The sequence below is a fragment of the Apodemus sylvaticus genome, chromosome 19, assembly GCF_947179515.1.
Source record: "Apodemus sylvaticus chromosome 19, mApoSyl1.1, whole genome shotgun sequence".
Lineage (NCBI taxonomy): Eukaryota > Metazoa > Chordata > Mammalia > Rodentia > Muridae > Apodemus > Apodemus sylvaticus.
This window is the reverse complement of record NC_067490.1, coordinates 20,426,794-20,453,855: the sequence shown is the minus strand read 5'-3', so window position 1 is coordinate 20,453,855 and position 27,062 is coordinate 20,426,794. Positions and strand designations below refer to the sequence as shown.

The 27,062-nt window shown below is 37.6% G+C and overlaps 1 protein-coding gene across 5 annotated transcripts in view; it reads left to right on the top strand.

Moving 5' to 3' along the window:
* Jmjd1c (jumonji domain containing 1C) overlaps positions 1-27,062 on the top strand; it is a 168,136-nt gene that overhangs the window by 40,240 nt on the left and 100,834 nt on the right. For all 5 annotated transcript variants that reach the window (XM_052163908.1, XM_052163909.1, XM_052163906.1 and 2 more), the window contains exon 2: positions 20,501-20,665. Coding sequence is in view for 3 of the 5 variants with exons in the window: in XM_052163906.1 (XP_052019866.1) it covers positions 20,501-20,665 (165 nt within the window). In the remaining 2 variants the exon portion in view is untranslated. The remainder of the gene's footprint in view (positions 1-20,500; positions 20,666-27,062) is intronic.

The following is a 27,062-nucleotide window of genomic DNA, read 5'->3' as shown; positions in this document are numbered from 1 at the left end:
TCTAAAAAACAAAATTATTTGTATTTTATCTTTCCATTGATTCTTAAGCACATAATCATATACTTGTTTTTAGGATAATTACTAAGCCCTTTGAAATACAAAGTTGAGGACAGTTCAGTAGAACCAAGAAGAACCTGAAGTCATTCATTAATAACTTGTTTCTTGTATTCATTGTTGCCTCTTAGGTAGGGCTAAGCTATTTTATATGCACAAAGAGCATGGCAGTAATATACTGAAAGTGGCTTTGGGGCAAGGGATGGAGAAATGGCTCAGTGCTTAAGCACAATCTCCTTACTGTTTTTTTTTTAAGAGATCCCAAGGTAGATTCCCAGTACCCTTGTCAGGTGGCTGAAATTGCTTGCCATTCCTGTTCCAGGAAATCTTGGTGCCCTCTTCTGGTTTCTGAGAGCACTTCACCCCAGCATACAAACTCAAATTCAGATACACATGTACACATAAACATTTAAAATACTAAATACATAAAAATACCTTTTTTCTCCATGCCTCATACCCAGATATTTGCCCACTGTGTTGTATAAGTACCAAAAGCATGAAAAGGTACATCTAGAATAATGTTTTTTCTTTCCTTATTTTCTAGTACTGTGATTTGAATTTAGGCCTAATATAGGATAAGCAAGCTTTCTACCAATGATTCATGTCCCCATCCTTCTGCTTTTCTTTAAAAACAAATCTTTATTAAATTTAAGTGTACCTGCCTGGAATTTTTTTTTTTTTAATCAGTGGTTCTTAACCTTCTTAATGCTGTCCTCCAAAGGGGTCATGACCCACAGGTTGAGAACTGCTGGACTGTTATGAAGATCGCACATTCTTCCTCTTTTCCTATGTGGCTGTAAAAGGAAAGAACTGCATATTATTAGGAAAGATACATTATGAACCACGCGGAACATCCAATTCAGTATTTTTGCCTAAAATAACCGAACCATATCAATTTTATCCTGTGCATCCAAAAGATGATAACATTATCATTCTTGTTCAGTTTCCTTAGAGATATCTTTAATTTTTTTTTTTTTTGACTCAGATTTTATCCAGATGGTTAGCAAAGTCTTTTTTTGGTTCCACTTTTCACAATTTGTCCAGAACCCTACCATATTTTTACTCACTTTGTTCTTATACTAATTACCATTATATTTTCCTGGATTATCCTTTATCTTTCTAACTAGTTCTAGTAGTCCAGACTAGAACTAGGTTTTGGTAGTTCTTTTATGAGTATAGAAGACTAGACAGGCAGTTACATACCTAACTGCTGTTCTAGTCTTCTGTACTCACAAATGTGTGTAGTATCTGTAGCTGTCAGTCCGTTCGTGTCCTTTCTGTGATCACTCTAAAGGCGTCTACGCTGCTTAGTATGAGGCTTTGTAGCAGCCTGAAGGCATTCCACCTCACCTTCCATGTTGAGGTTGTCATCTGTCACTTTCCTTCTATAGTGGTCTTACTTGCTATTCTTTGAATATGCCTGATGTAGTCTTCTTTACAGCCTAACACGTGTTTCTGTGTCAGACATTCTTTCCTAAGATTTTTGCCATAGTTTCTAAGTTTTAAGGAACTATTAAGTTTGTTGAAATAATAGTAGGTTTACTATTTGTGGCTGACTCTGGAAACCTTATCTGAAGTCCACCATTGTTCTTTCTTCCTCTATTTACGTTCTGCTTCTTTCATCTGTATTCTACTTGTTTCCTTTCACTAGAATTGAGCTACCTTATAAACACGAGTTGGCTTTGATACCTGCTACAGTCCACATGCCTGTAGCATTGCTTATCACATAGTAGGTGTTGGTTGATTTAAAATATAAAAAGAGCCCTAGAGTTTTCTGATATTTATCTTTATTCTTTAAGATACATTAATTAACAGCAAAAACTATTAACTCAGTGAAAGAGAATTTTGTAATATTTGTGAATGAAACTGGAAAACTCAATATTATATATTGAGTTTTAATAAATGTGTTTAAATATATAAATATTATGTGTTAATTAAATGGTGGACTCATCCAAAGTTTAAGAAATAAACTCATCAGTGGTACTTGAAAGAGATATGGTTAATATATTCAGCTAATGTATACACAGTTGTGGCATAGTAAATGTGTATTGTTTGTGGTTTCTGATGCAGAACACTTAAGGGGCACTCGAAGAAGTTTGTGCCAGTGTTTTCTCTTTACTCCCTTATTTCTTTTATGTGTCCCACCACATTGTTGAGGTCAGAGGACAGCATTTTGGAGATGGTTCTTCTAATGTGTGTTCTAAGAAGCCAGTTGTCAGTCTTGGCAACAAGTTCCATTACCAGCTGAGCCACCTTGCCACTTTTTTTTTCTTTTTTTTTTTTAAATCCTTTTTCATCTTCTATAGGTTACATTTTGAGTTACAAGGCACCTATTGATGGGCATCCTGTGCATAACACATCTTTCATCAAATCCATAGAACATGCCTGTCAGCAGCACTTGGGAAGATGCAGGGGACTGAGAAGCACAAGTACAAATATGTATGCGGACAAAGTTGTGCTTACATACATCGTTTGTATGTCTATAAGTGAAACCATGTTGTATGTTCTCATCTCTTTACTGATAACTGTTTCATACTCAATGTGAGGGTAAAACTAGGAGGAAATGAGAAACTATCAGGTCCCCCAGATTGATTGATTGTTTCTGCCTGACAACCTAGGATACTTTACCATTTTACTTGTTTGCTAGCAAACTTACTCTTAATGCGGTAAGTTCCTTGAATCATTAGACAGTAGTTTTGCTTGCTTGCTTGTGTCTCATTTAAGTACTTTAAAATGATTTCCTCTTGTGGAAGTTCTTACCAGCCGCAGTTCTTGTGCTCATTTATTAATACACATATATAACAGAGTATTGTTTAACAAATAGTATTTTGTGATGTATAGATTTTGGATATACTGTATAAAGTATTTAAATTTTAGACTGTAATTTTTGAATAGTTGAGCATATCCCACTCACACTCAGGAAGCACAGATTGGCTATATCCCCTCCAAAAAAGTAAAAATAAAACAAAGGACAAAGAAGGTCAGAAAGATATGTGTTGGGTGATGAGTTGGGAATGGGGGATACAATCAAAATACATTGTATACATGTATGAAATTGTCAAAGAATAAAATTATTTAATAAAAAAAACTTAGAAATGCCAACACTAAAAATGTAAAGGCAAGGAATGAGCAGAGTAGAATATAGAAGTTAAGGTGATGGTAGCTATGAAAACTGAAGAATCTGAAGCGAGATAGAATCTGATGATGAGAACAAAGGTGATGGGTGGGGCCATAAATAGGGGTCAGTCAGATCTACTTCCAGAATATGCTTACATGAACTCATTATTATCAGCTGGCTACTGTGTGTTTTGTGGATGATGATAATAAAAGGAAAACTGGATAAGAAAAGGAAGAAGGTTATTTGAAAATGGAAAGTACTGCTATAAGAAAATAAAAAATAATTAGGAGAACTTAGAGTGGAAGGGGAGGAGTAGAGGGATGATGATATCTAGTATAGTACAGTGATGGAGTGCATGCACATTGGGATTGATCCCAGGACCAATACCAGAAGAGGAAAAACATCTACATGCATCTGTAAAGGTGATTTACACCTCTATTCTAGCTCACTGCAGGGCTCCTGTCTTAGCTACTTTTCTATGATAAAACACCATGAACAAGGTAACTCATACAATAAGCATTTATTTGGTTGTGTGGTTCTAGAGGAATAAGAGTCTACAGTGGCAGAACAGAACAGAGGCATGGCACCTGGAACTGGAAAGCCAAGAGATTAACCTCCTGAACCACAAGCAAGAAACAAAGAAAGGAAACACAACTCTCCTCCAGTACCACACCTCCTCCAACAAGGCATCTTCCTAAGCAGTACCAGCAGCTGGGGGATCCAGCATTCACTTGTGAGAGGATAGGTGACTTCTCATTCAAGACCACCTTAGCTCCTGTCTATCTAGTTGTCTCAGAAGGATTCAGTACTCCCTGAGTTGCTTAGGGATTTTCATCTGAGATGTTCTCATGTCTTAGAAAAATGAGCTGTTTTAGGTGTTGACGGGCATGTGAACTGGTTGGTGATTTCACTGTGAGATTTTCTTTTGTAGTTCTGCTAGAGTCAACACACAGTTCTGGAGACCTTACATGGCAACTGTTTAGGGAACAGCTCAGAAAGGTGAACCCCTGGTCATTTGACTGATGACTTTTTATGGTTTTGTTTATAAAGAAGGTGTCTTGTTATGATGCCCATGCTGGTCTCATGCTGGTCTTTAACTCCTGGCTTCGCGGGATCAGCTTCTCTTACACTTCTAAGCATTAAAAGCTGAGACATCAGGCATGAACTTTCAGCTGCTTATCTATATCTGTTCTCCTTTTTATTATCTTGTCTCCCGATAATAGAATGTAAGGAATTCTTTTGAGAGTTACAGAATGAGACTGCTGTGAGAATTCAGTCTGAACCATTTGTAAGTGGGAATGGAGGTCACTTGAGTTCATAGATGTTAAGACAGCTTTGATTCCTCAGGACATGCAAGTACTTTATATGTCTTTATGGTTTTGCCTCTTCCTGAGCCTCCTTTGCATTTCCTCCCAGTTTTCTGCTTGGTTGATTGCTGCTGAGTTTTCCTCAGTTTCATACATGTTTCCTTTTCCTTGGTTGAATTAGTGACTTGAAACAGATATTTGTAGCTATTCCCTATACATCGTTAACATTTTGAGCCAGAAACTTTTTTCTGGTTTATCAACTAGAGATTGTTTTGCCTAAAAGAGTGTTACAAGAGTTCAAGGAAATATGTTAAGCTAAATGCCATAGTGTTTTATATTTTCTTTATTTTAGTAGATGGTTCAAAAATATGATCAATAACTTAATGACCCAGTCTTCAGAGAAAGTGTAGGTAATTCAAAGATCTAGAAAAAAAGTCTTGTGTTTCTATTACATCTGAGCTTCAGTTGACTCCTAGGATTCTAGAAGTGACTTTAGAGACTGTTGGTTGTTGATGATGGTCAACTGATACATTCTAACTTTAATAAGTATTTTTTGAGAATAGAATATAAACAATTGTTATGATGTATTATATAAAGGCAGGTCTCTTATGTAGCTTGCCCCAATAGTTTGAGATATGTTGTAATTATTTTTGTAATTAATATAAAAATGGAAAAATTACCATTGTGCTTTATAAATCATGTAGTTTAAGTTTAATTATATCTTCTGTTGCAGTCAAACCATCACTGCTGTTTTCATATTCTGTTTACTTGAAAAAGTTAAGTCCTTGCTTAAGAGCTGTATATGTAGAAAGATAATTTTTATTATGTTTATAGTTATTGTCAGGTTGTCTTCATATGTTAATGAAAAGTTATCACCTTTTTAAAATTTTGTTTTTATTTGATTGATTGTTTTTGCCTTCATGTATGTTTGTGTACCTGTTGAGCCCAGAAGAGAGTTTGGAACCCCTGGGACTGGAGTGCTAGATGGTTGTGAGCCACCATGTAGGTGCTGGGAACCCTGGGTCCTCTCTGTGTAGCCCTGGCTGTCCTAGAACTCACTCTGTAGACCAGGCTGGCCTTGAACTCAGAAATTTGCCTGCCTCTGCCTCCCAAGTGCTGGGATTAAAGGCGTGGGCCACCACTGCCGGGCTCTTTTCTATCTTTTCTTTCGTGAGATCCCACATGAGGAAAGCATTTGCATTGTCTTCATATAACTATTATGAAAATTTGATACATGTTCATGGTATTTAGTTATTCAGTGCCTGTGAGTTTCCATTTGTGGATTAATCTAAAGCTGTAGAGTAAATATAAAACCCTATGCCTATATCCAGTAAGAGCCTTGTATTTTTAATTGTGCTATAAAAGCTTGTATCTGATCTAAGTTTTACCTTTTGACTTAATTTTGCTTTAATATTAGTTAGCTTATATGTTGATGTATTGACATTTCCTTAATATTCTTGGAGAGTTTAGAGCAATTTCAGTTACAGATTGAGTTTTGGATGTATTTAATAAATACTCTAAGTAGCAGTAGTGAAACAGGAGAAAATTTTTGGTATAAGAAGTGGAGAAGTAGGTGAATCATTCCTTGGCTATGACAGTATTTTCCTAGTCAGTGGTATCATAGCTTGTGTAGAAAAGAACAAAAGCTTCATACTATCGTAATTTTGTTGCTAGTTAAGGAGTACTTTATTGACTGCCCTAACTCATCTCCAGATTTATATCATGCTTTCATCTCTATCTTCTAAGATACTAGGAAACTGTATAACAGGCACTTTCTGCTGCTAACAGAAATTGTTGGTGTGAAAAGCAGGAATAGTAGGTATAGGATTTACAACTTGGAGTTCACAGCCAGGAGCCCACCCTCCATGTGGACAAGTCTCACACCTTTGGGTGGACTCATGTTTTCCATGTCTATAACCATTATTATGCTCTGCCAGGCTTGGCAGGGCACACTGTTCTTTAACTCAGCGTTCAGGCGGCAGTCAGGGGGATCTTTGTGTTCCAGGCCAGCATGGTCTATGTAGAGGGTTACAGGATAGTTAGAGGTCCACAATAGAGGCCCTCCCCCAAACAAAATAACAAACAGGAAAAGACCCTGGCAAAGTGATGCTTGCCTTCAATCTCTGCAAGCACTAAGTTAGTGGAAGGTGATTCTTTGAGACTTGGAGGCCAGCCTGGTCTACTAGTATGCTTCAGACCAGCCAAGTTTACATAGTGAAACCCTGTCTTTTAAAAAAACAAACAAACCAAATGAATGCTTATAACTCTGTCCTCAGGCACAGAGGCAGGAAAATGGGGAGTTCAGCGTCAAACCACTGCGGCCCATATAGTAACCATCTAAAGCATACAAACACCCCCCTCCCCAAACCACTTACACATACTTGCAATAAATTTTTTTAATACTTTAGTAACTTGTATTTAAGTATTGTTTAAGTAACTAGGCCTGAGCAGTCACATTAAAATTATTATTTGTGTGTTTGTGACCTTCTTTGTGCTCATAATTCAGAGAAGGGCACAAGCTCCCTTGAAAATCCAGAGTTACAGGAGACTGTGAGCCAGGCCCCCCACCCCCACCCCACGTGGGGGAAGAGCAGTGGGTACTCCTACCTACAGCACTTCCTCACCAGCACTGCTATCAGTCTCTTTAGCCCAGAAAAATCTGAGTATTCTATAACAAGTTTACTTTTACCAATACTGCTTTCTAGAAATTTAATGACTGTGAATGAGCTATAGAGTGAATCAAGAAACCTATTAACATGTTTTCAGATTTTTAGAAATGCCTGTTGTTAAAATTGTCTTAGCTTTCTATTAGGACATATTATACTTTAATATAAAAGAAAAAATCCAATTTTTTAAACCCTTGGAAAGGTAGAGTTTTATGTACTTGGTAAACATAGTACGCATACGTTAAAATACAAACAGAACTTCAGAAGTGTTTTTTAAATGTGTGATTTCTCAGAGAAGAAAGCTGTAGACTTTGCTGTAATTTATTACAAAGCCACGTTATGTCCTGTTACTTATATAAAATAGTGGTCTTTGTTTAGCTTCTTAGAGTGCTAGGAGGATTGTGTAGTTCCATTGATTGCTTCCATGCAGTGGAAATCTGACCTTTAGCAGATGTTTGAGAAGTTGCCAGCACAGCATGGTCTACCAACTAGACAGTTTCCCCTTGTCTTTTGACAGGCCTTTAATGGTTTAGTAACATGCCAAATTCTTTTCATTATATCTGAAGCTTTGTAAATTGTTAACAGTATGCTGTAAGATACTGATGAAATAAAATAACCACTCCCCTCCCCTGTCATGGATTACCTTCACTAACTTAAGAAGACACCATTGTTAAAAAGTCTTTTCAAAATATTGTTGAGGGAATAATACTTTGAGTTGTTTTGGACTGTGAAGTTGTAAAGGTTACATGCATATGCCACATCTATCTTGCAGAAAGTAGAGATCTTTTCAGGGCTGTCATGGTTTAGTGGCATTTTTAGGCACTTTGACTAGTTGACTCCTTTAAGAAGAGTAACTTTAATAAGGATTGTTTGTTTGTTTGTTTCCACATACCAGATATTTTGTCTAGAACTTGAATCCACATTAAAACTTGTTCCCTGAAAGAAAGCATTTTTTAGGCCAAGTAATCAGTTCAGCTGTGTAGTTGTGTAGTTCAGCTAGAACACTGTAAGCTCTGTCCACCGAGTGCACAGGAAGGGAGAGGAGGAGAGCCTTAATGTTTGAGAACCGAGTCATGAATGGAAGGCCCAGCAGTTGCCAGACTGCATCTTTTCCTGCAGGTGTTGGCTTTCCGTGGGGCATTACAGTTGCTTTTCATTGTGTTAGATATGGCGAGAAAGATTTTATTTTAAGCAACATTTGAGGAATATAGTCTTGTATGTTTTGAAGTATGGATTTGTAGCCATTTTTTGTGCTCCGGCTTATATACTGTAGTAATTCTTCCAGGGAATTACTATTAGCAGTGTTGGTATACCTGTGCATATGCCATCTTTCAACAGTAAATCTTAAAGACCTAGAAAAGATAAAATACATATGATATAGTTTCACTAGATACCATGGGCCAAAAGACTGGTTACATATTGCTTACAAGTGAATTGAGTTCTCTGTGTTCCTATATAAATGAGTGTGGTAATAATGATCTCATTCTTCTTTCATTACTAATGTTTATGAGCATTACCTATAATATTTTAATAGGTGAGAGTTATGTGATTTAGGAAATTGGCTTAGTCCCCAATATAACAGTACAAACAAAAAGTAGATAATGATACCAAAATTTATGTCAAGTAGTTGCTTTTAAATAGAATTTAACAAAGAGGCTAGTGTGGTTTTTTTTTTTTTTTTTTTTTTTTTGTTGTTGTTGTTTTGTTTTATGTTTTTGAGATAGGGTTTCTCTGTGTAGTCTTGGATTTCCTGGAAACCAGGCTGGCCTCAAACTCAATCCTCCTGCATATACCTCCTGAGTGCTGCCATGAAAGGAGTTTGCCACCAGGGCCCAGCCCTGAAAGCCTAGTTTCTCAAGGTTTTCATTATCTACCAGAGGCTATTATTTTGTTTGTTTGTTTGTTTGTTTGTTTGTTTTTGAAGTTTTGTTGATATGAAATTATTCCTGAAAAAAATTTATTTTGAAATAGGTGGTGTCTTGAATTGTTTGCTTTACTGTTTGACCATCTGATTGCAGATATTCCTGGTGTTGCAGTCATCCTTTTGTTCTACTTGGAGTTGCTTACATTTTTTACTATTTTTCATTGTAATTTAAAACAGCTATAATAGTAATATGTACATAGGAAAATTTGTAGGTTCAATTTAATGATGTATATCTGATGTATAATCCCTATAGCTATATACAGTATTAATAAACTCATTTTGGAAAAAATGTAGGTTCTGAAATGGGTCTGTTACTTTGATTTGCTGTGATTTGCTTGTGGCAGGAAGGCATGACAGCAGGAGTGAGGCTGGCAGCCTGGGGTGGAGAAGCACATTGATAGAATTTCACCACACACATTAAACACCTGGCCAGCTGGTTGGAAAGCCTCTGAAGTCTACCTTTTGAGTACTATTGTGACTCTTCCAGCAAGGCTCCACCTCTGAAAGATTCCATCTCCATCCCAAGCAGCACCATTCATAGGGACCAATTACTCAAGCACATGAACCTATAGGGAACATTGCGTATTGAAAGCACACATGGGTTTTCTAAGTAAACATTTTTTTTTTATATATAATTACACTGCTATACTTTCATCTATATTTGTTTTTAGAATCTGGAATTTTAGAGGTCAGAATTCCCAAATCTGGCAGGAAATTATACCATATGCTCTGAAGGCTACATTGGAGAATCTTTTCTGGCTTTTATGAATATGTGATCCAGTCTGTTCTGTTATATTCTGTTCATAATAAGGTAGCTAGTGTTACATCTGTGATAATGGTATTAAAAGGTAGGACAGTACTGAGAAATATGAACTAAATGTGACTTTACTGTACAAATACAAATACAGCTGTTTAATCAGCTTTTGGTTTTGAGTCAAATGAGAGAACCAACCCAAAGGAGGAAAGGTTAGCTTGGCTTTTGATTTTAGAGGTAGGTGACAGCCCAACTTTGTCTGGTTCTGCTGTTTTATATCAGAAGTGAGTTAGAATTGTCCTTATGAGCCTGTGACCCAGGTTCCTCCTCCCTTCATAGCACTTGTGTAGCACAAGATAGCCAGATGGGGCTAGGGCTAGCTAAAACTTTTGAAGGCAAACCCCAAGTTTCCTACTTCCTCCAGTTATGCTCTGCTTTTCGCAATTCCACCAGCTCCCAGTAGTCTATTAATATTTTTAATCCATCTCTGTCTTAAACCACTGATTAGGTCAGAGCCCCTATGTTTTTATTTGTTGTAACAAATGTCCTGGCATACATACCAAAAGAGATTTGCTTTCTGAACCTGGGCATCTTTCAGTCCATCTTGTTTACAGTCTAGAGTCCCCATTCATAAGAAGGGAGAAGGAACAGGGGAAATACAAGTCTACTAAGTATACTAGAAATAACTCTTAAAATGTTTTTCTTAAACTTACTCTGTTTGTATTCACATGTTCACATATACCACATGTGAACGTGGAGGGCAGAGGACAACTGAAGAGGTTCTTTCCCTCCACCGTGTAGCTACTTGGGGATTGAGTTTACGTAGCCAGGCTGTGCAGCAAGCACCTTTACACAAGGAGCCAGGTCACTAGCCTGGGGTTGTCTTGCTATGTAGCACTGGCTGCTCTGAAACTTACTATGCATCCCACATTGACCCTGAGCTTTCAGGGACAACAGATGGGTTCCACCTCACCCAGCTGGAAATAGTCTTTGCAACACTAAAGGAATATGGGGAAAGGAGCATATAATAGGAAAGACTTTTTTTTTTTTTTAAGTTGTTTGAAGTAACATTAACACTTGCATGTTCATTGTGAATAAATAGCTTAAGCTCTGCTGAGAATTATATGTCTGGGGAACAGCATTACTTACCCATATTTTGATCATTTGCTTTATGTAATATTTTTGAATTAATAGAATAAGGATTAAGTGTTATACGAAGATGATTTCTCCAAAGGACTGAATGTAGACAAAGAGTCAGGGAAGATCAAGGTCTTGTCTTGCCTAAACAGAAGAGAAAGAAATTAGATCCTAGACCAGCAGGGAAGAAATTGGGAGACTGCCTGTTATGGAAGCCCAGTGGGGTGGGCTAGAGAGAGGGCAGTACCAGTGAGGGAGGATTGTGGTGCAGGCAGGAGGGAGGGAGGGAGGGAGGATTGTGGTGCAGGTGGGCAGGCGGGAGGGAGGGCCTGAGCAAAGAGCTGGAGCAGGCTGGCAGTCCCCTTCCCTCAGCCTGACTGACCTACTCCCTACCCTGATAAACATCTCCAGGGAACAGCTTTCTTCTGTCAGTTCTAAGGAGGAGAGGCACTGCTTACTTACTGTCACTTTCATAGACTGTAGTTAGTTTTCATTTTGGCTGTACTTCTCCCCCAAAGAGTCATAAATTTGAGGGCTTATCTGTTGTAGATTCGGTTGTTTACTGGTATTCTCCAACTTTGGGCCTAGCTTAACTTACTTTATTTTACTGTCTTACCCCTGTAATTACTTTGATTCTACCATTAGTCAATTCTGTTCTTTAATCTCTGTGTGTATGATCTTTATCATCTAGACATGTACTGTATTATTAGTATGCTTACATCTTGACATTTTGTTCCTAAATATTTTTAATCTTTTTATAATATTTTGTCTTTTAAAATGTAGATAGTAGTTGTCTTAATCCCCCCAAACAAAAGATTTCAATTGATAATGAAAACTTAACATTAATCATAAGATAAAATAAGCTCAGTATAAGCTTTCAGAAGGATGTGTGTGTGTGTGTGTGTGTGTGTGTGTGTGTGTATGTATGTATGTAATATTTCTCTGTGTCTACATTCTAGATTGAGTTTTTCTCAACCTACCTAATGCTTCAAGGCTTTAATACAGTTTTTATGTTCTGATCCCCTAACCATAAAATTATTTTGTTGTAATATTGTAAGTTTGTGCTAATTTTGTAATAACTGTAATTTTGTTGCCATTATGAATCATTATGTAAATACCTGATATACAAGGTATTTGATATATGGCCCCCAAAAGCTGAGACCCACAGGTTGAGAACCTTCTCTAAAAGAAACTTCTAGACTCTAGAAGATGGCATTGTGGGGAGAGATGGCTCAGTGGTTAAGAGCACTCATTTCAAACTGCCTTTCAAAAATAAAGACATAAAACAATTTTTTGGGTGAGTGGTTTGCCTGCAGTTCTGTGTGTGTTCACCATGCATACTCAGGGCCTGCATAGGCCAGTCAGGGCGTCAGGTCAGACCACTGGGATTCGGGCCCCATACAGCTGTGCTGGGCTTCACTCCTTGCATATCTCACCCCCAGCCCCATTTTATAGCACACATTTTTTATTTGTTTACAGAAAACAGGGTCATATTGAAAACATTAGAAGTATATGCCTAATTCAGGTTCATGCTTATTTTGGCTCTGTAAATAGTAATTTAAAACATGGCTAAAATATTTTCTTACTTTTCTCATCTTGAGTTCATTTACTTTTTAATTATATCTCTTCTACCTTTCCCAGTTTTCTGCTCAATTCTCTTTGGTGGAGAAGATAGATACAAAACAGGCTTCATGTGACCCCCAGACAGGGTTTCTCTGTGTAGCCCTGGCTGTCCTGGAACTCACTCTGTAGACCAGGTTGGCCTCGAACTCAAAGCAAGCCCCAGGCAGTGTGGGCCACATGTGTCTCCCTCAAAAAAAAATGTTTTATTTTAAATGTAACTCATGTACCAAATGGTATATTACAATTGTATAAATGTAAATAAAGAAGATTTCTGCTATGATGAGTCACACTGCTCATTAAAAAAAATGGTAAGGTGCACGCTTATGCTTAAACTTAGAGGATTTGCCATTTAATAAAATACCCAGAATTCATAGTTATCCTTTCCCCAAAAACAAAATATGGAGTGGAAACATGGTAGGCATGTCTTCTTCTCTCAGTGTAAGAGGCAAGCAGGGCTCTGAATTCCAGGGCAGCATGGTGCTGTACATAAAAGTTCTAGGTCCTTCAGGACCCTGAGAGATTTTCTCAACAAACAAAAAACCTCATTATTCTAAGAATTTGGGATATCAAGTCTGTTTCAGAAACCCATAAACATCAAGGATTCACCTTTCGTTTATAGCTTTATGGAAACCAACTTTATGATAACTGAGATTTTCACTTGGTAGACATAATCCAAATAGTAGATGATGATGGAATGATAGATACACTTAGAATATTGCCATTTTGTAGATTTATGGGAAGTATTGTATTTAGATAGTAATTATCATTGGTATAAATACATCATATGTACAGATAATTTATGTCTTTTCTTGAGTGTTGATAGAAAGTCTTGCTGTATAGCCAGGGTGGCTCTTAACCTGCCTCATCCTCCCATGTGCTAGTTCTGGTAGAACTACAAGTACATGCCACTGTGACAGACTCACAAATGAATGTGCATTGATAATGATACCATGCTACTTATTTGGTAGTTTTCTCTGATAATCCTGAATTTGAGTGTGGTGGTTTGAATATGCCTGGCCCAGGGTGTGGCACTATAGGAGGTGTTGGAGTAGGTGTGGCCGTACTGAAAGTAGTTTATCTCTAAATTCAAGGTCAATCTACCAAGCAAGTTCCTGAACAGCCAAGCTGAGGCAGTGATGGAATTGGAAAACAGAAAGCTGGTAATAGAATAAGGGGGCCATGGTCCATTCCCAGCAAGCAGCAGAACTCAGCAGCTTTGGCAATGTGCCTCTGGCTTTAGAGTCCAGGACAGAAGGGACTACTGGGACAATTGATGCTGGTTAGCTAGAGCTATGAGACTAGCCATGATTAAGAAGAGACCTCTTAGGTGAAACATTCTAGGAAGTGTTTTCTGAGATGATAAAGAAGCTGTGTTCCAGAGATAGCCAAGGTTGTACCTCATGCGGTACCTGGACTTGGTAATATGTAAGAGTCATCCCAGTGGTTCTGGTTTTGAAGGTATGAATGGGAAATGGAGAGGAGCTGAGGTTTGTCACTGGGAGAGGTCAGGGAAGGCCATTGATGAGGTGTAGCCTCAGTTGTAGTTGATGACCCAGGACTGAAGGAGTCATGCAAAGAAGTGGAAGCTTGGCACCATGATGAGAGCCTATGAGAGGCTGTTGGTGAAGCTTAGTTACAGCGGAAGACCCCAGCATATTGCAGATGGCAGCAATAGAGTGGAGTCAACTAGAGCTTAGAGTGCTCCAGAGGGCAGAGCTGGAGAAGTGGTGCTCTAGCCCTTAGGAGTAGACCAGATTATGTGTGGATCCCAGACATTGGAACAAGAGACTGTGAAGCTGAAGTTGCCTTGGATAGCCCAAGATGTTAGAGATGCCAGAGCCATAGGGTATGAGCTGTGGAAAGCTACTAACAAGGAGTGGAAGCAGCCCAGGAGAAAGTTTGTTGTAGTCAACAAAGATGAAAAAGGAGTCAGAGATCCGAAAAACACTTTGACATCAAACGTGGAGATGTAGAGTTTGGAGTTTGCCCAGCTAGTTTCTTGTTTTGCTTTGGATTAATTATTATTAATTATTAATTGATTGGGTGAATCTCAGAAGAGACTTTGGGCTTTTAACATTGTTGAGACTATTATAGACTATGGGTACTTTGGAAGTTGGACTAAATGTACTTTTTTATTATGCTATGACTAGGTATAGCCCCCATAGACTCATGTGTTTGAATAAGCCTATGGGGGCCAGGAAGTGGAGTGTGGTGGCTTGAATATGCTTGGCTCAGGGAGTGGCACTGTTAGGAGGTGTGGCCTTGTTAGAGAAACCGGTATCTTTGTTGTCAGGGTTGGCTCTAAGAGAGCTTCTACCTCGCTGCCCAGAGGCCAGTTTTCTAGCAGCCTTCAGATGAGGATGTAGAACTCTCAGCTCCTCCTGTACCATGCCTGCCTGGATGCTGCTATGCTCCCACCTTGATGATAATGGACTGAACCTCTGAACCTGTAAGCCAGCCCCAATAAAATGTCCTTATAAGAGTTGCTTTGGTCATTGTGTCTGTTCACAGCAGTAAAACCCTAAGACATTGATTAAGAATAGATTCAAAAGTTACGGGAAGTATAAGCACAGAGGCCCAGGATTAAAGAAGAAAGCACATTGAATAGTCTAATGAACTAATGGCTTGATTTCTTTGTTTTGTTTTGTATTTCAAGACAGGTTTCCTCTGTGTATCCCTGGCTGTCCTGGAACTCACTCTGTAGACCAGGCTGGACTCGAACTCAGAAAACTGCCTGCCTTTGCCTCCCAAGTGCTGGGATTAAAGGCGTGGGCCACCCCCACCCCCAGCTATGGCTTGATTTCTTTAATAATAGAATCACATCAGAAAAACATTACATGGAAATGTATAAACTGTGGTAGGTTTGAGAGGCACGTCAACTAGTTGTAATTTGTGAACCTTTGAAGAACTTAAGGCATACAAAATATCCATCCTGTGAAAAGTAAATGCTGACTTATTGTAGACAGATTGAGTTTGAAATTGTTGAAACAACTGAACATGATTAAAGCACACCTTTAATACTGGGAGACAGAGGCAGGCATATTTCTGAATTCTAGGCCAAGCCTGGTCGATAAAATGAGTTCCAGGACAACTAGGGCTACACAGAGAAACCCTGTCTTGAAAAACTGACTGACCGACCAGCTGATGGATGGATGGATGGAGATGCATGGATATAAATAAATGTAATTGTTGAAGCTGAGAATGAGTACATCATGTTCCTGTTTCAGTACTAAATGGTTAAAGTTTTGTACATTGCTTTTATTTATTTTCATTAATTTGGTATACTAAACCAAGACTTACAGTGTTCTCCCCCCCCCCCCCCCCCCCCCCCGCTTTGATTTTTCGAGTGCTAGTATTATTACTAAAGGCCTGCAACACCAACTCCTGACTTTTTTTTTTTTTTTTTTTTGAATTTTTTAAGTGAAGGACCAGTTTATACTTGCAGATTTTGTGGTTATTTTTAAAATTGAAACATTGCAGTTGGCTAGTATTAAAGACCAAAGATCCTGTTTATAGGGCTTAATTTTAATTTTAATAGGATGATAACTTTTTCCTGAATTCGGTTTTCCTGTAAAAATTTTCACAACCTGAAAATATAAACATCTCTGAAAGTTAACAGTAGTATGTACACCGATTATTTTCTCACCCCTTACCTTAAGAATAGGGCATGGCACATAAAGTTGTGTCCCCGTGCCCCTGTATCTTTTGTGGAAAGATGCACTAATGCGTGGTGGCTCATGTATCTAAGCTCAGACTCAGAAACCTGAGCCAGAAGTCTTCTTTCAGAAATTCAAGTCCAGACTGAGCTACAGTGTAAGTACAGACTGCCAGTGCTAAATAGCAAGGTTTTATCTCAGGAAAAAAATGTGTTACCCTTTTCTCAAAGGATCTGGACTGTTTTCTAGGATGCCTTTATAAACAAAACAGCTTTGAACTAAAAAGAAAGTAGTTTTCTTTTTATCTGAAACTCCTGAAAGACCATATTTATCGTCATTTAATTTTGGATCACTTCTGTAAATTCTCTCTCCCCATAACTTACAGGATTCCACTTGCATTTCATTTCTTTGTATGTGCAGACTGTTAGTGCCTCACTTCTTCAGTATCTGAGGGCCTACAGCCTCGAGTTTGGTTCGTCATCATGAAAAGCACCTGTTCAAAGATTTTTGCCTGTTTTTTTGTTTTGAGTGCTTCCTTTCTTTGAAAGAGATTTGTAAGTTTTTCTGTCTATATACGCATACTTTGTCAAATATATTATTTGTATTTTTTTTTAGTTTGTAGCTTTTTCACTTAGTTACCATTAACTTGTCACAGTAAACTTTAAATTTGAAATAATTTTTTTTCATGTAGATTAACTTAATATTATTTCTAAGAATCATTTTGCTACCCAGAGGTCAAAAGATTTTTGGCTTTGAAAAATATATATTTAATACCCTTAAATCTGAGCAATTTTGTCCGGTATAGGATTTGAAGTATGGATTCAAGTTAAACAGTTGCATTGTTGTATTTCTGATATGGGCGTCTGATTATCTATTTCCTCAGTATTTATTGAGGGGACTTATCCCATTCTCCCTTGAAACGACATTAAACATTTATGAAAACCAAATTTCATTTCTTAAGGATTTATTTTGTGTCATTTGTCTTCTATCTTTTTGGCAATATTCTTAAATACGGCAGCTTTGTTTTTAGCTTTAATTTAATCTTTATGGTGTGTGTGTGTGTGTGTGTGTACGTGTGTGTACACTGGGGGGCATGTAAACAGGTGTCAGAGCAGTATCTGCAGTTGACTCTCCCCTTCCACCTCTATGTGGGTTCCAGGGTTTGAACTTAGGTTGCCAGTTTCATTCTGCAACCACCTTTAAAACCTGGGCCATTTTGCCAACCCAGTGTTCAGTTTTGAGTCCAGTAGTTTCTGAAATCCGATTCCTTTGAAATTGTTTTGGCTTTTTTATTTGTATTATTGTGTGTGTATTTTAGAATCTACATAAAGAAAATCTTGATGGGCTTATAACTGGAATTATAATGAATCTCCAAATTAGTTTGTATAGAATTGATTTTAATAAGAAAACTGAAATTCTCAATTCATGAATTTAGTTGTTTTGTTTATTCTGCTGAGCTTTGAGTTTTCCCCCCATTATCATTTTGTAGTTTTCCCTATACATGTTCTAAGGCTGTTGGTTAGATTACTCCTTTGTGGTTCCTACTTAGCTTTATGTACTTGTTCCTTTCCCCATTGCTGCAATACAATTCTCAACAAAAGCAACTATAAAGGAAGGAGGGGTGGATTCTGCTTCATAGACTGAGATCCAGTCTACCATGGAGGGAGGATGTAGCAGGGGGTGAGGTGCAGGTCCCACTGCCTCGTGTCAGGACCAGAGAGGAGGGACCGCCAGTGTTGACACATAAAGTGGCTCTAGTCACTCAGTTCCCTAACAGGTGTGTCAGGAGAGCTATCTCAGCCTGTCAAGTTGGCTGTCAATATTAGTCATTATAATACAGCTTAGTACAGGGCCCTATTCCACTCAAGTCTTCAGAAATCAAAACCTTGGTCACAGGTTTAGCTTCTGATGCAAATTATCATTTGTTCAAATGTCAGTCTCTGTTAGATTGTCCCATTGGTCCATCCATCTAGAAAGTGTGCTTTATATGTTAATGATTAGATTCTGATAGGGTTTATAGATATGTCTTTAATCAGTACTTATAAACCAAGAGATGTAGATTAACTGATGTTTTAAATGAGAGACTGTGTATTTTTCCTTCTACTTTAAATTATCTTTTATTTTTATATTTGATACTAGCCCAAAGATTCCATGGTAAACATAAAAATATTTTTTAAAAAGTGCATTTTATAGCTATAGGTGTGTGCATGCATTCTGTGCATTACATGGGTCTTGTGTTTGGTATCAGTGGAGGACAGAGCAGGGTTTTTGATCCTTGGGACTGGAATTACAGAAGGTTGTTAGCTGACATATGGATGCTGGGAATCAAACCTGGGTCCTCTGTAAGAGCAGCAAGTGCTTTTACTTGCTGAGTCATCTCTACTCTTGATAGTTAACATCTTAGAAAAAGATCAGTTAAAATCAAACCATCAGAATGGAACAACTCTTTTGGTTTTTTCGAGACGGGTTTCTCTGTATGGCTGTCCTGGAACTCACTCTGTAGACCAGGCTGACCTTGAACTCAGAAATCCACCTGCCTCTGCCTCCCAAGTGCTGGGATTAAAGGCGTGCACCACTATCACCTCGGCAGAACAACTCTTTTAATTTAGTTTTTTAAGTTCACTATCATCATCCAAGGTATTAAGTGTATCCTTATTATTTGTGTACTTTGATAATCGAACAGTATTCAGTATATCCATTCTTTACCCATCTAAGGTCTCTCTGTAGACACTATTGACTGAGATGTGTTTTGGAGCACTTAGGTCATCTGAACTTTCTGGTTATGGTACCAGTACACATACTATGTCAAAAAGTAATTTTGTACTAAACTCACACTCATTCTAACAGTAGATTTTACAAATATGCTAAAAAAGAAAACAGATCTCAATAGACTTTTTTGTTAATAAAATGCTGGAGCCATTCATCCTTGTTAAGCATGTTAGGTTAGATAAGAGGAAAAAAGTCAGATGTGGGATGCATGCCTTTAACCCCAGCATGAGGGCGAAAGCCTGGTCTGCGTGCCTAGCCAGTCAAGTAGTACACAGCGAGACCTTTCTCCTTAGGCTTATTGAATGATTACCATGCTATTGTCATTCCTCTAGTACGTTTCACCCGAGGTTAATAAATAAAGGTCATTGTAAAGGTCCATTGCACACCCACAGTCGATATCTTACCCTTATATACCAATATGTGCTGTGTAATATGAGAGCTATGCTCTGTAGGTTGCAGATATCATTGGGAATGCATTTGGGCCTCCACTGTTTTGATGTTTGGTTGAACGCAGAAAAGCAATTGAAATGCTGAGATGCCAGTGTACATTGCTGTGCTCAGGCCTTCCCTTTGGAAGGGCTGGAGGTTAGGGTTGTGTGATGTCTTCTAGGACTAAGCTACATCTTTAGCTTGATCTGAAATATTTGGTGACTGTCTCAGTTAGGGTTTCTATTGTTTTGACGAAACACCATGACCAGAAAGCAAGTTGGAAAGAAAAAGGTTTATTTGGTTTCCACTTCCAGATCATAGTCCATCATTGGAGGAACTCAAGCAGGGCTGGAATCTGGAGACAGGAGCTGATGCAGAGGCCTTGGATGAGCCTTACAGCTTGCTTCTCATAGCTTACTCAGCCTGCTTTCTTATAGAACCCAGGCCCACTAGCCCAGGGATGGCACTGCACACCATAGGCTGGGCCCTCCCCATTGGTTACTTTGATTTTGAATTTTTGTTACAAAACTATTTGTATAGATCAATGCATAGATAAATATTGTAACAACACTTTTATTGTTTTTGATATTTTATAGAATATTTTTCTTGGTATTCTAGTAGCAAATCAGAGAAGCTCTATTATAAATTCGGTGGTGATGTACAGTGAAACTGTTAAGAATTTAACGTTGGACGCTTGTTACTTAACATTTTGTTACTAATGTGTGCTGATGAGCATTTTTGAGCTGTTCTTCTTACCATAAAGTTATTTGAGTCATTGTCATGTCATAGAAGTAAGGTCCTTGTTCTAAGAGACCTCTACAGAGTTTCAGCACTTGGGAGGGCAAAACAGGATGGTCACAAGTTTGAGACAACTCTGAGCTATGTGTTGTACCAACACCTCTGCCAAAAAAAAAAAAAAAAAAAAAAAAAAAATCAAAAAAAAAAACAAAAATAAAAAAAGTGAACAGTAATGTTAATAATGTATTTTTATAATTCTGCATCATGGGTTGATATCATTGCTGTATATTGCTCAAAAATTGTATGTTTTCTCTTTTTTTTATAGGTCTACGTGGAATTTGATGACCTTGAGTGGGATAAACGGGAGTGGGTTAGAGTTTATGAAGATTTTTCAACTTTCTTGGTGGAATATCACTTGATCTGGGCCAAAAGGAAGGACCCTAGCCAGACTCAGGGTTCGAAGAGCAGACAGATTCAGTGGCCTGCACGGGTAAGGTCTGTTCGTGTGTCCTCACTTGTTTGTTTAAGATGAGTGAGCACTGAATGGATGTTAGACGTATTTGGCCAGTTATAGTTTAATATTCTTGAAAAACCTAGCAGAACTTTCAAAGCACTGTTGTATTTAAAAGTTTTGTGTGTCAGTTTAATTAATGTTTTCAGAATATTTAGTACATAAACTGTTTTATGCAATTAGTTTGGTTATACACTAGTTGAGAAATAATCATTCATATGCTATCTGTATGGTATGGAATAGCTGTGTTGAATGCAGCTTTGAAGTGAAAGACAGACACATGGCAGGAGAAAGACGGACACATGGCACAACGCGATTCTTCTTAGTCTTGTTAATCAGTCCTCACTGTAAGACATAACATGTTCAGCAGTGGGTTAAATTAATTTATATCAGATGATCGTTCATTTAGAAAACAAATTTTTTTTATTTTTCAAATTTACTTTTTTTTTCCTTGAAGACAGGGTTTCTCTGTGTAGCCTGGCTGTCCTGGAACTCACTCTCTAGACCAGGCTGGCCTCGAACTCAGAAATCCGCCTGCTTCATAGGAAAACATTTTAATATAGTTCTCAGTATTTAAAGAGTTTTTGAAAAAACAAATCTTACTAAACAAGATCAGACAAGCCAGGTATGACTGTATGTGTTTATGATCCTAGCAGTTTATGAGGTGACATGGGAAGATTGGATGAACATCATCTACCTAGTCAGTTGTAGGCTAGCCTGATATCCTTTCTCTAAGAACAAAAGAAAATGTTATTGTCTTAGTCAGGATTTCTATTCCTGCACAAACATCATGACCAAGAAGCAAGTTGGGGAGGAAAGGGTTTATTCAACTTACACTTCCACATTGTTGTTCATCACCAAAGGAAGTCAGGACTCAACTCAAGCAGGTCAGGAAGCAGGAGTTGATGCAGAGGCCATGGAGGGATGTTAACTTACTGGCTTGCTCAGCCTTCTCTCTTATAGAACCCAAGAATACCAGCCCAGAGATGACACCACCCACAAGAGGTCCTCTCCTCTTGATCACTAATTGAGAAAATGCCCCACAGATGAATCTCATGGAGGCATTTCACCAACTGAAGCTCCTTTCTCTGTGATAACTCCAGCCTGTGTCTGTTGTTACACAAAACCAGCCAGTACAGTTAATTAAGAAAATAATTACATTTAATAACTGTTACTGTTTTCTGGCAAAATTCCTATCAAGTGATGATCAGGAAGTGGTTCCTTTAAACTAATCTCATATTAGCATGGTGGAAATCCTTTAAAAAGTAATAAAAAAGTCGAAACGATGGCTCAGTATGTAAAAGTTTGAACTTCTAGAGGACCAGAGTTTGGTTAACTCCAGCTCCAGGCAATCCAAAGATCTTTTTCTGACCTAGATGCCTGTACATATAGAGTACACTAACAGATTCACACAAATACACATTTAAAAAGCCATTAAACAGTATTGGAGGTGTTTGATATAACTGATGGATAATTCACGTTGGACACTTTCAATCCCAGATTCCTAACTGAGATTAAACCTGGGACTCAGGCACCCTACTAATGAGCATATCTCTTGCCTTCCAAGTTTTTAAAAGTGTAATTCGCCTACATATTTTTTATTTTAGTTAGTTAACTCTTTAATGCTTTTCTATATATTAAATAGAAATTTGCTTCATCTATTTTTGGCCATTCTTTTACAGTTTGAAGATATACATGATTTAAAAAGTAGAGGCTTGGGCTGGAGAGATGGTTCAGTGGGTAGGAGCACTGACTGCTCTTCCAAAGGTCATGAGTTCAAATTCCAGCATCCACATGGTGGCTCACAACCATCCGTAAAGAGATCTGACTCCCTCTTCTGGCTATCTGAAGATAGCTACAGTGTACTTACATGTAATAAACAAACAAACAAATAAATAAATATTTAAAAAAAAAAAAAGTAGAGGCTAGGTATATAATTCAGGAGTAGAATACTTGTGCACATCCACATATCCCTGGATTTAATATAAATATAAAAAATTTAAATAATAGAAGATAAGACAAAAGTAAGGAATGAAATCAATTGACTCAGTAGTATCTCAAAAGAAAATAAATTAATGATTTTCATAAACTATATTTTTGATAGAAAACTTTCAAATAGCAAAGATAATCATTTCATCTGTGGGCTTAAACAAGTTTATTAAATGATTATGTTCCAGCTCCCAGTATTAATAAAGAAAACATTTCTTTATTAATAAGCCAGTTGTGTGTGTTGGCATGCCTTTGATCTCAGTGGGTGAGGCTCAGTGAGTTCTAGGCCAGCCTGGTCCACATAGTTAGTTCTGGCTGCCAAGGCTTCATAGTAAGACTTTGTTTCAATAAACAAAATTTTACAAACCAGGTAAATGAGTTATAAACATTAAGTTTAATAACAGATCAACAACAACAAAAAATTAAGTTGTTGTTTTTAAACAAAAAAAAAATAACCCCAGCCATTCAATTTTACCAATAAATATTCTGGAGCCAGATACTCAGACAGAGAAAGCACCCAGCTGACCTTCTATTCCACAAAAGACCCAGAAGGAAAAGCCCCTTCTCCTTCTCCCAAATACCTTCCAGCCCAGTGTCCCTCCTTTCTGGTTTTCATGCTCACTCCCTGGTTACTTGCTCTGTCTCTAGATTTAGGGCTGACTCTATTTAGCTCTTGGATTAAAGGCCTTGCTAAGGCTGAGCTACCCTATAACAAGGTTTTTCCAGTTTAGTTGGGGCTCACAATGTGATCAAATATATTGCAGCAATGACTAACATGATGTTTCAGTTTCTACACCTTAATTTAAAGATCAATTCAAACATATGAATATATTTGTATTTATGTGTGAGTTTTATATGAAAAGTTTCAAAAAGTAGGAAGAATTAATATAATAAATAACCAAACTCTCTTATCCTAATATCCTAGTTGAAGAATAAAGACCTTAAGCAAATTCTCTTCTCATAGATTGAATTAAAGTCAAGTTGAAATTCCGATTAGCATTACTACATTTCCTACTTGCTGAAAAATTTCTAAGGAACTACTTAAAATTATTTTGTCATTAGTTTAACATGCTGCTTCAGTTGAAATTTTTTAACATCAGTGCAGGAAAGATTACTCAGTGATTAAGAGCATTTGCTATTCTACCAAAAGATGAAGGTTCAGTTTCCAACTTCCATATGATGGCTGCTTTGTCCTCTGGTATCTGATTCCCTCTTTGAACTGTAAGCACAAGGGCTCACACATGCACTTAGTATACATATATACATGCAGACAAAGCATGCAAACATATAAAATATGTCTTAAAATGAACATTTTTAACCTCCATATTTAACCTGCTTCTAAAACTAGCACCACAAATTTTAATCTACCTTACTTTCTTTGCATAAATAGATTGTATATAATTAAAAATATAGAGAGTATACTAAGTTGCCATGAAGTAGAAATTTTCATTGTGAGTCATGCCCCCCCCCCCCCCCCCCCCCCCCCCACACACACACACACACACACACACGCACAGGGTTTCTCTGTATAGCCCTGGCTGTCCTGGAACTCACTCTGTAGACCAGGCTGGCCTTGAATTCAGAAATCTGCCTGCCTCTGCCTCCCAACTGCTGGGATTAAAGGCATGCGCCACCACTGCCCGGCTTCATTGTGGTTTTAGTAAATACATAGCTAGCTTAATTCCTCAACATGGTATGGTTTATCTCGTTACTTTTTATGCCACAGAGTTAAATAAAAAGGATGGAAAAACATACTTATCATTTGACATGAACCGTTTAATTGTAGTTCAGTTACAATAGTTTCATTCATATAGTACAGCCATTATGTACGGAATACCTTTTGTCATACAAAACTTACATCTTGTAACTACGTATTAGTAATTCTTCAACCTCCTATTGGACATTACATTTTTTGTTCCTATGAATTACTCCAAATACCTACTATAAATATAAGTATGTAAATATTTTCTTTTTTTAACTGGGTTATTTCACTTAGCATAAATATATTTTTTAATTTATTTTTATTTTATTGAAAAGGGAAGTAAACACTATGATAAAATTAAAGATTTACATTGAAAATATTTCAGATAAACACATTAAAATTGGCAATTTTCATGGAAAGTTAAAGAGTAAAGTGGTAGACATGTAAAACTACTAAATTAATTGAAAAATGGAATAGAAACATTTTATGATAGAATTGAAGATTTACGTGGAAAATATTTCTGATAAAATTGTAGAAAATGTAGAAAAATATGTTAGAATTTAAGATTATCATGGAAAATTTTATATAGATATAATAATGGTAGGCATAAAAGTATTCCTAAGTTGATTGAAAGTGGAATTATAAACATTTTTGGATAAACTTGAAGATTTACCTGGAAAATATTTCTGATAAGATTGAAGAAATATAGAGAAAAACATGTTAAAATTAAAGATTATCATGGAAATTTTGCAGATAAAATGATAGACATTAAGATAATTCTAAGTTGATTGAAGGTGGAATCATAAACATTTTCAGATGAAATTGAAAAAATATGGAACGCTTCATGAATTTGCGTGTCATCCTTGCGCTTAGCATAATACCTTAAAGGCTCACTGGCTTTTTTCATGTTGCAGTGAACTTGAGTGTATGAGTCTTAGTTTTCTTGGGTTAATAGCTTAGAATTTATGATGATTCTATTTTTTATAGAAAGGATCACTGGCTTTTTCCATGTTGCAGTGAACATAAGAACGTAATAAATCTGTTTTCTTGGGTTGCTATCTTAGAATATACGGTGATTCTATCTTTTACAATAATTTACTCAGTTTACATCCTGATTGCGGTCTCCACTTCTTCCAGACTCCCCCTCACATAGCCCTTCTTCTGTCCCCTTCCCCTTATCAGAGAAGGCCCCTGGGTACTGGCACATCAAGTCACTACAAGACTAGGCACATCTTCTCCCCTGAGGCCATCCTAGTTAGGGAACAATTTAGGCAGGCAAAAGATTCAGGGACAGCTCTTACTCCAATTACTGGGGACCCACATGAAGACCAAGCTGTACATTGGCAACATATGTGCACGGGACCAAGGTCCAGCCCTTGCAGTCTCTTTCGCTAGTGCTTCAATCTCTGTGAGGGTCCCCAAGGGTCTAGGTTAGTTGATTCAGTTGGTCTTGTAGAGTTTTTGACAGTCCTGTACTTTGGTCTGTACTGTTTATACCAGTTTACAAGGCCTCCCATTTGTTTTAGATTCTCAATAATGTTAGCCCTCCTCCTACTGCTCTCTTTTGTGAGTGTGTATGTATGTTGTATTAGTAAGCTTGATAGCTGTGGAATGGTATCTCTTATTCCATCTAATGAGTATGATGTTGAGTATCTTTTCATATCATTATTGGCTAATTGTATATACCTTTGCTGAAATGCCTGTTCATTCTTTGTTCCTCTTTTACTTTGCAAAATTGATTTGTTTGGTATATTTTGCTATTGCATTTTAAGAATTCTTTATTGTAGATATTTATGTTTCAGATGTGATGTGTAAATGTTCTCTCTCATTTCTTAGAATCCTTTTGTATTAGTGTTCTCTAGAGTAACAGAATTTACAGAATGAATCTCTCTCTGTGGTGGTTTGAATCTACTTGACGCAGGGAATGGGCTATTAGGAGGGGTGGCCTTGCTGAAGGAAGTGTCACTGTGGGGGAGGGCTTTGACACCGTCATCTTAGCCAAAGAGAGCCAGTCTTCTGTTTGCCTCTGGAACAAAACTTTTAGGTTCTCTAGCACCATGTCTTCCTGCATACTGCCATGCTTCCCACCTTAAAGTAATGAACTAAACCTCTGAACCTGTAAGCCATCCCCAATTAAATGTCCTTTATAAGAGTTGCCTTGGTCGTCATAGTGCCTCTTCATAGCAACGGAAACCTTAAGACACTCTTCTATATAAAGGTGTTTTATTGGAATGATTTATAGGCTTCAGTCCAACTAATCCAACAGTGGCTGTCTGTGAACAGAAAGTCCTTGAACCCAGTAGTCATCAGTCCACAGGGCTCGATGTCTCAGCTGGTCTTTGATATATGTTGGAGTCCCAAAGAAGTAGGCTCCAGTGTCAGTGAAGGAAGGAACGTGCCAGCACAGTGAGGCCAAGCTTAGTATAGAGCAAGCACTGAAGGTGTGGCCCAGATTGAATCTGTGTCTTCCTCCCTCATGCTGCAGATCAAAGGTGTGTGTCTCTCAGTGGTGCAGACCCACTTGAAACCAAGCAGAATCTCTCTCAGGTTCACTCTCCATTTCTGAATTGCAGTTTGTTCCTTATATTCAAATTGACAACCAAGAATAGCCATCACACGTTTTTAAAACTGTTGAGTCCCCTTTGATTTTTCCCCAAATTTTATATTTTGATGGAATTCTACTTG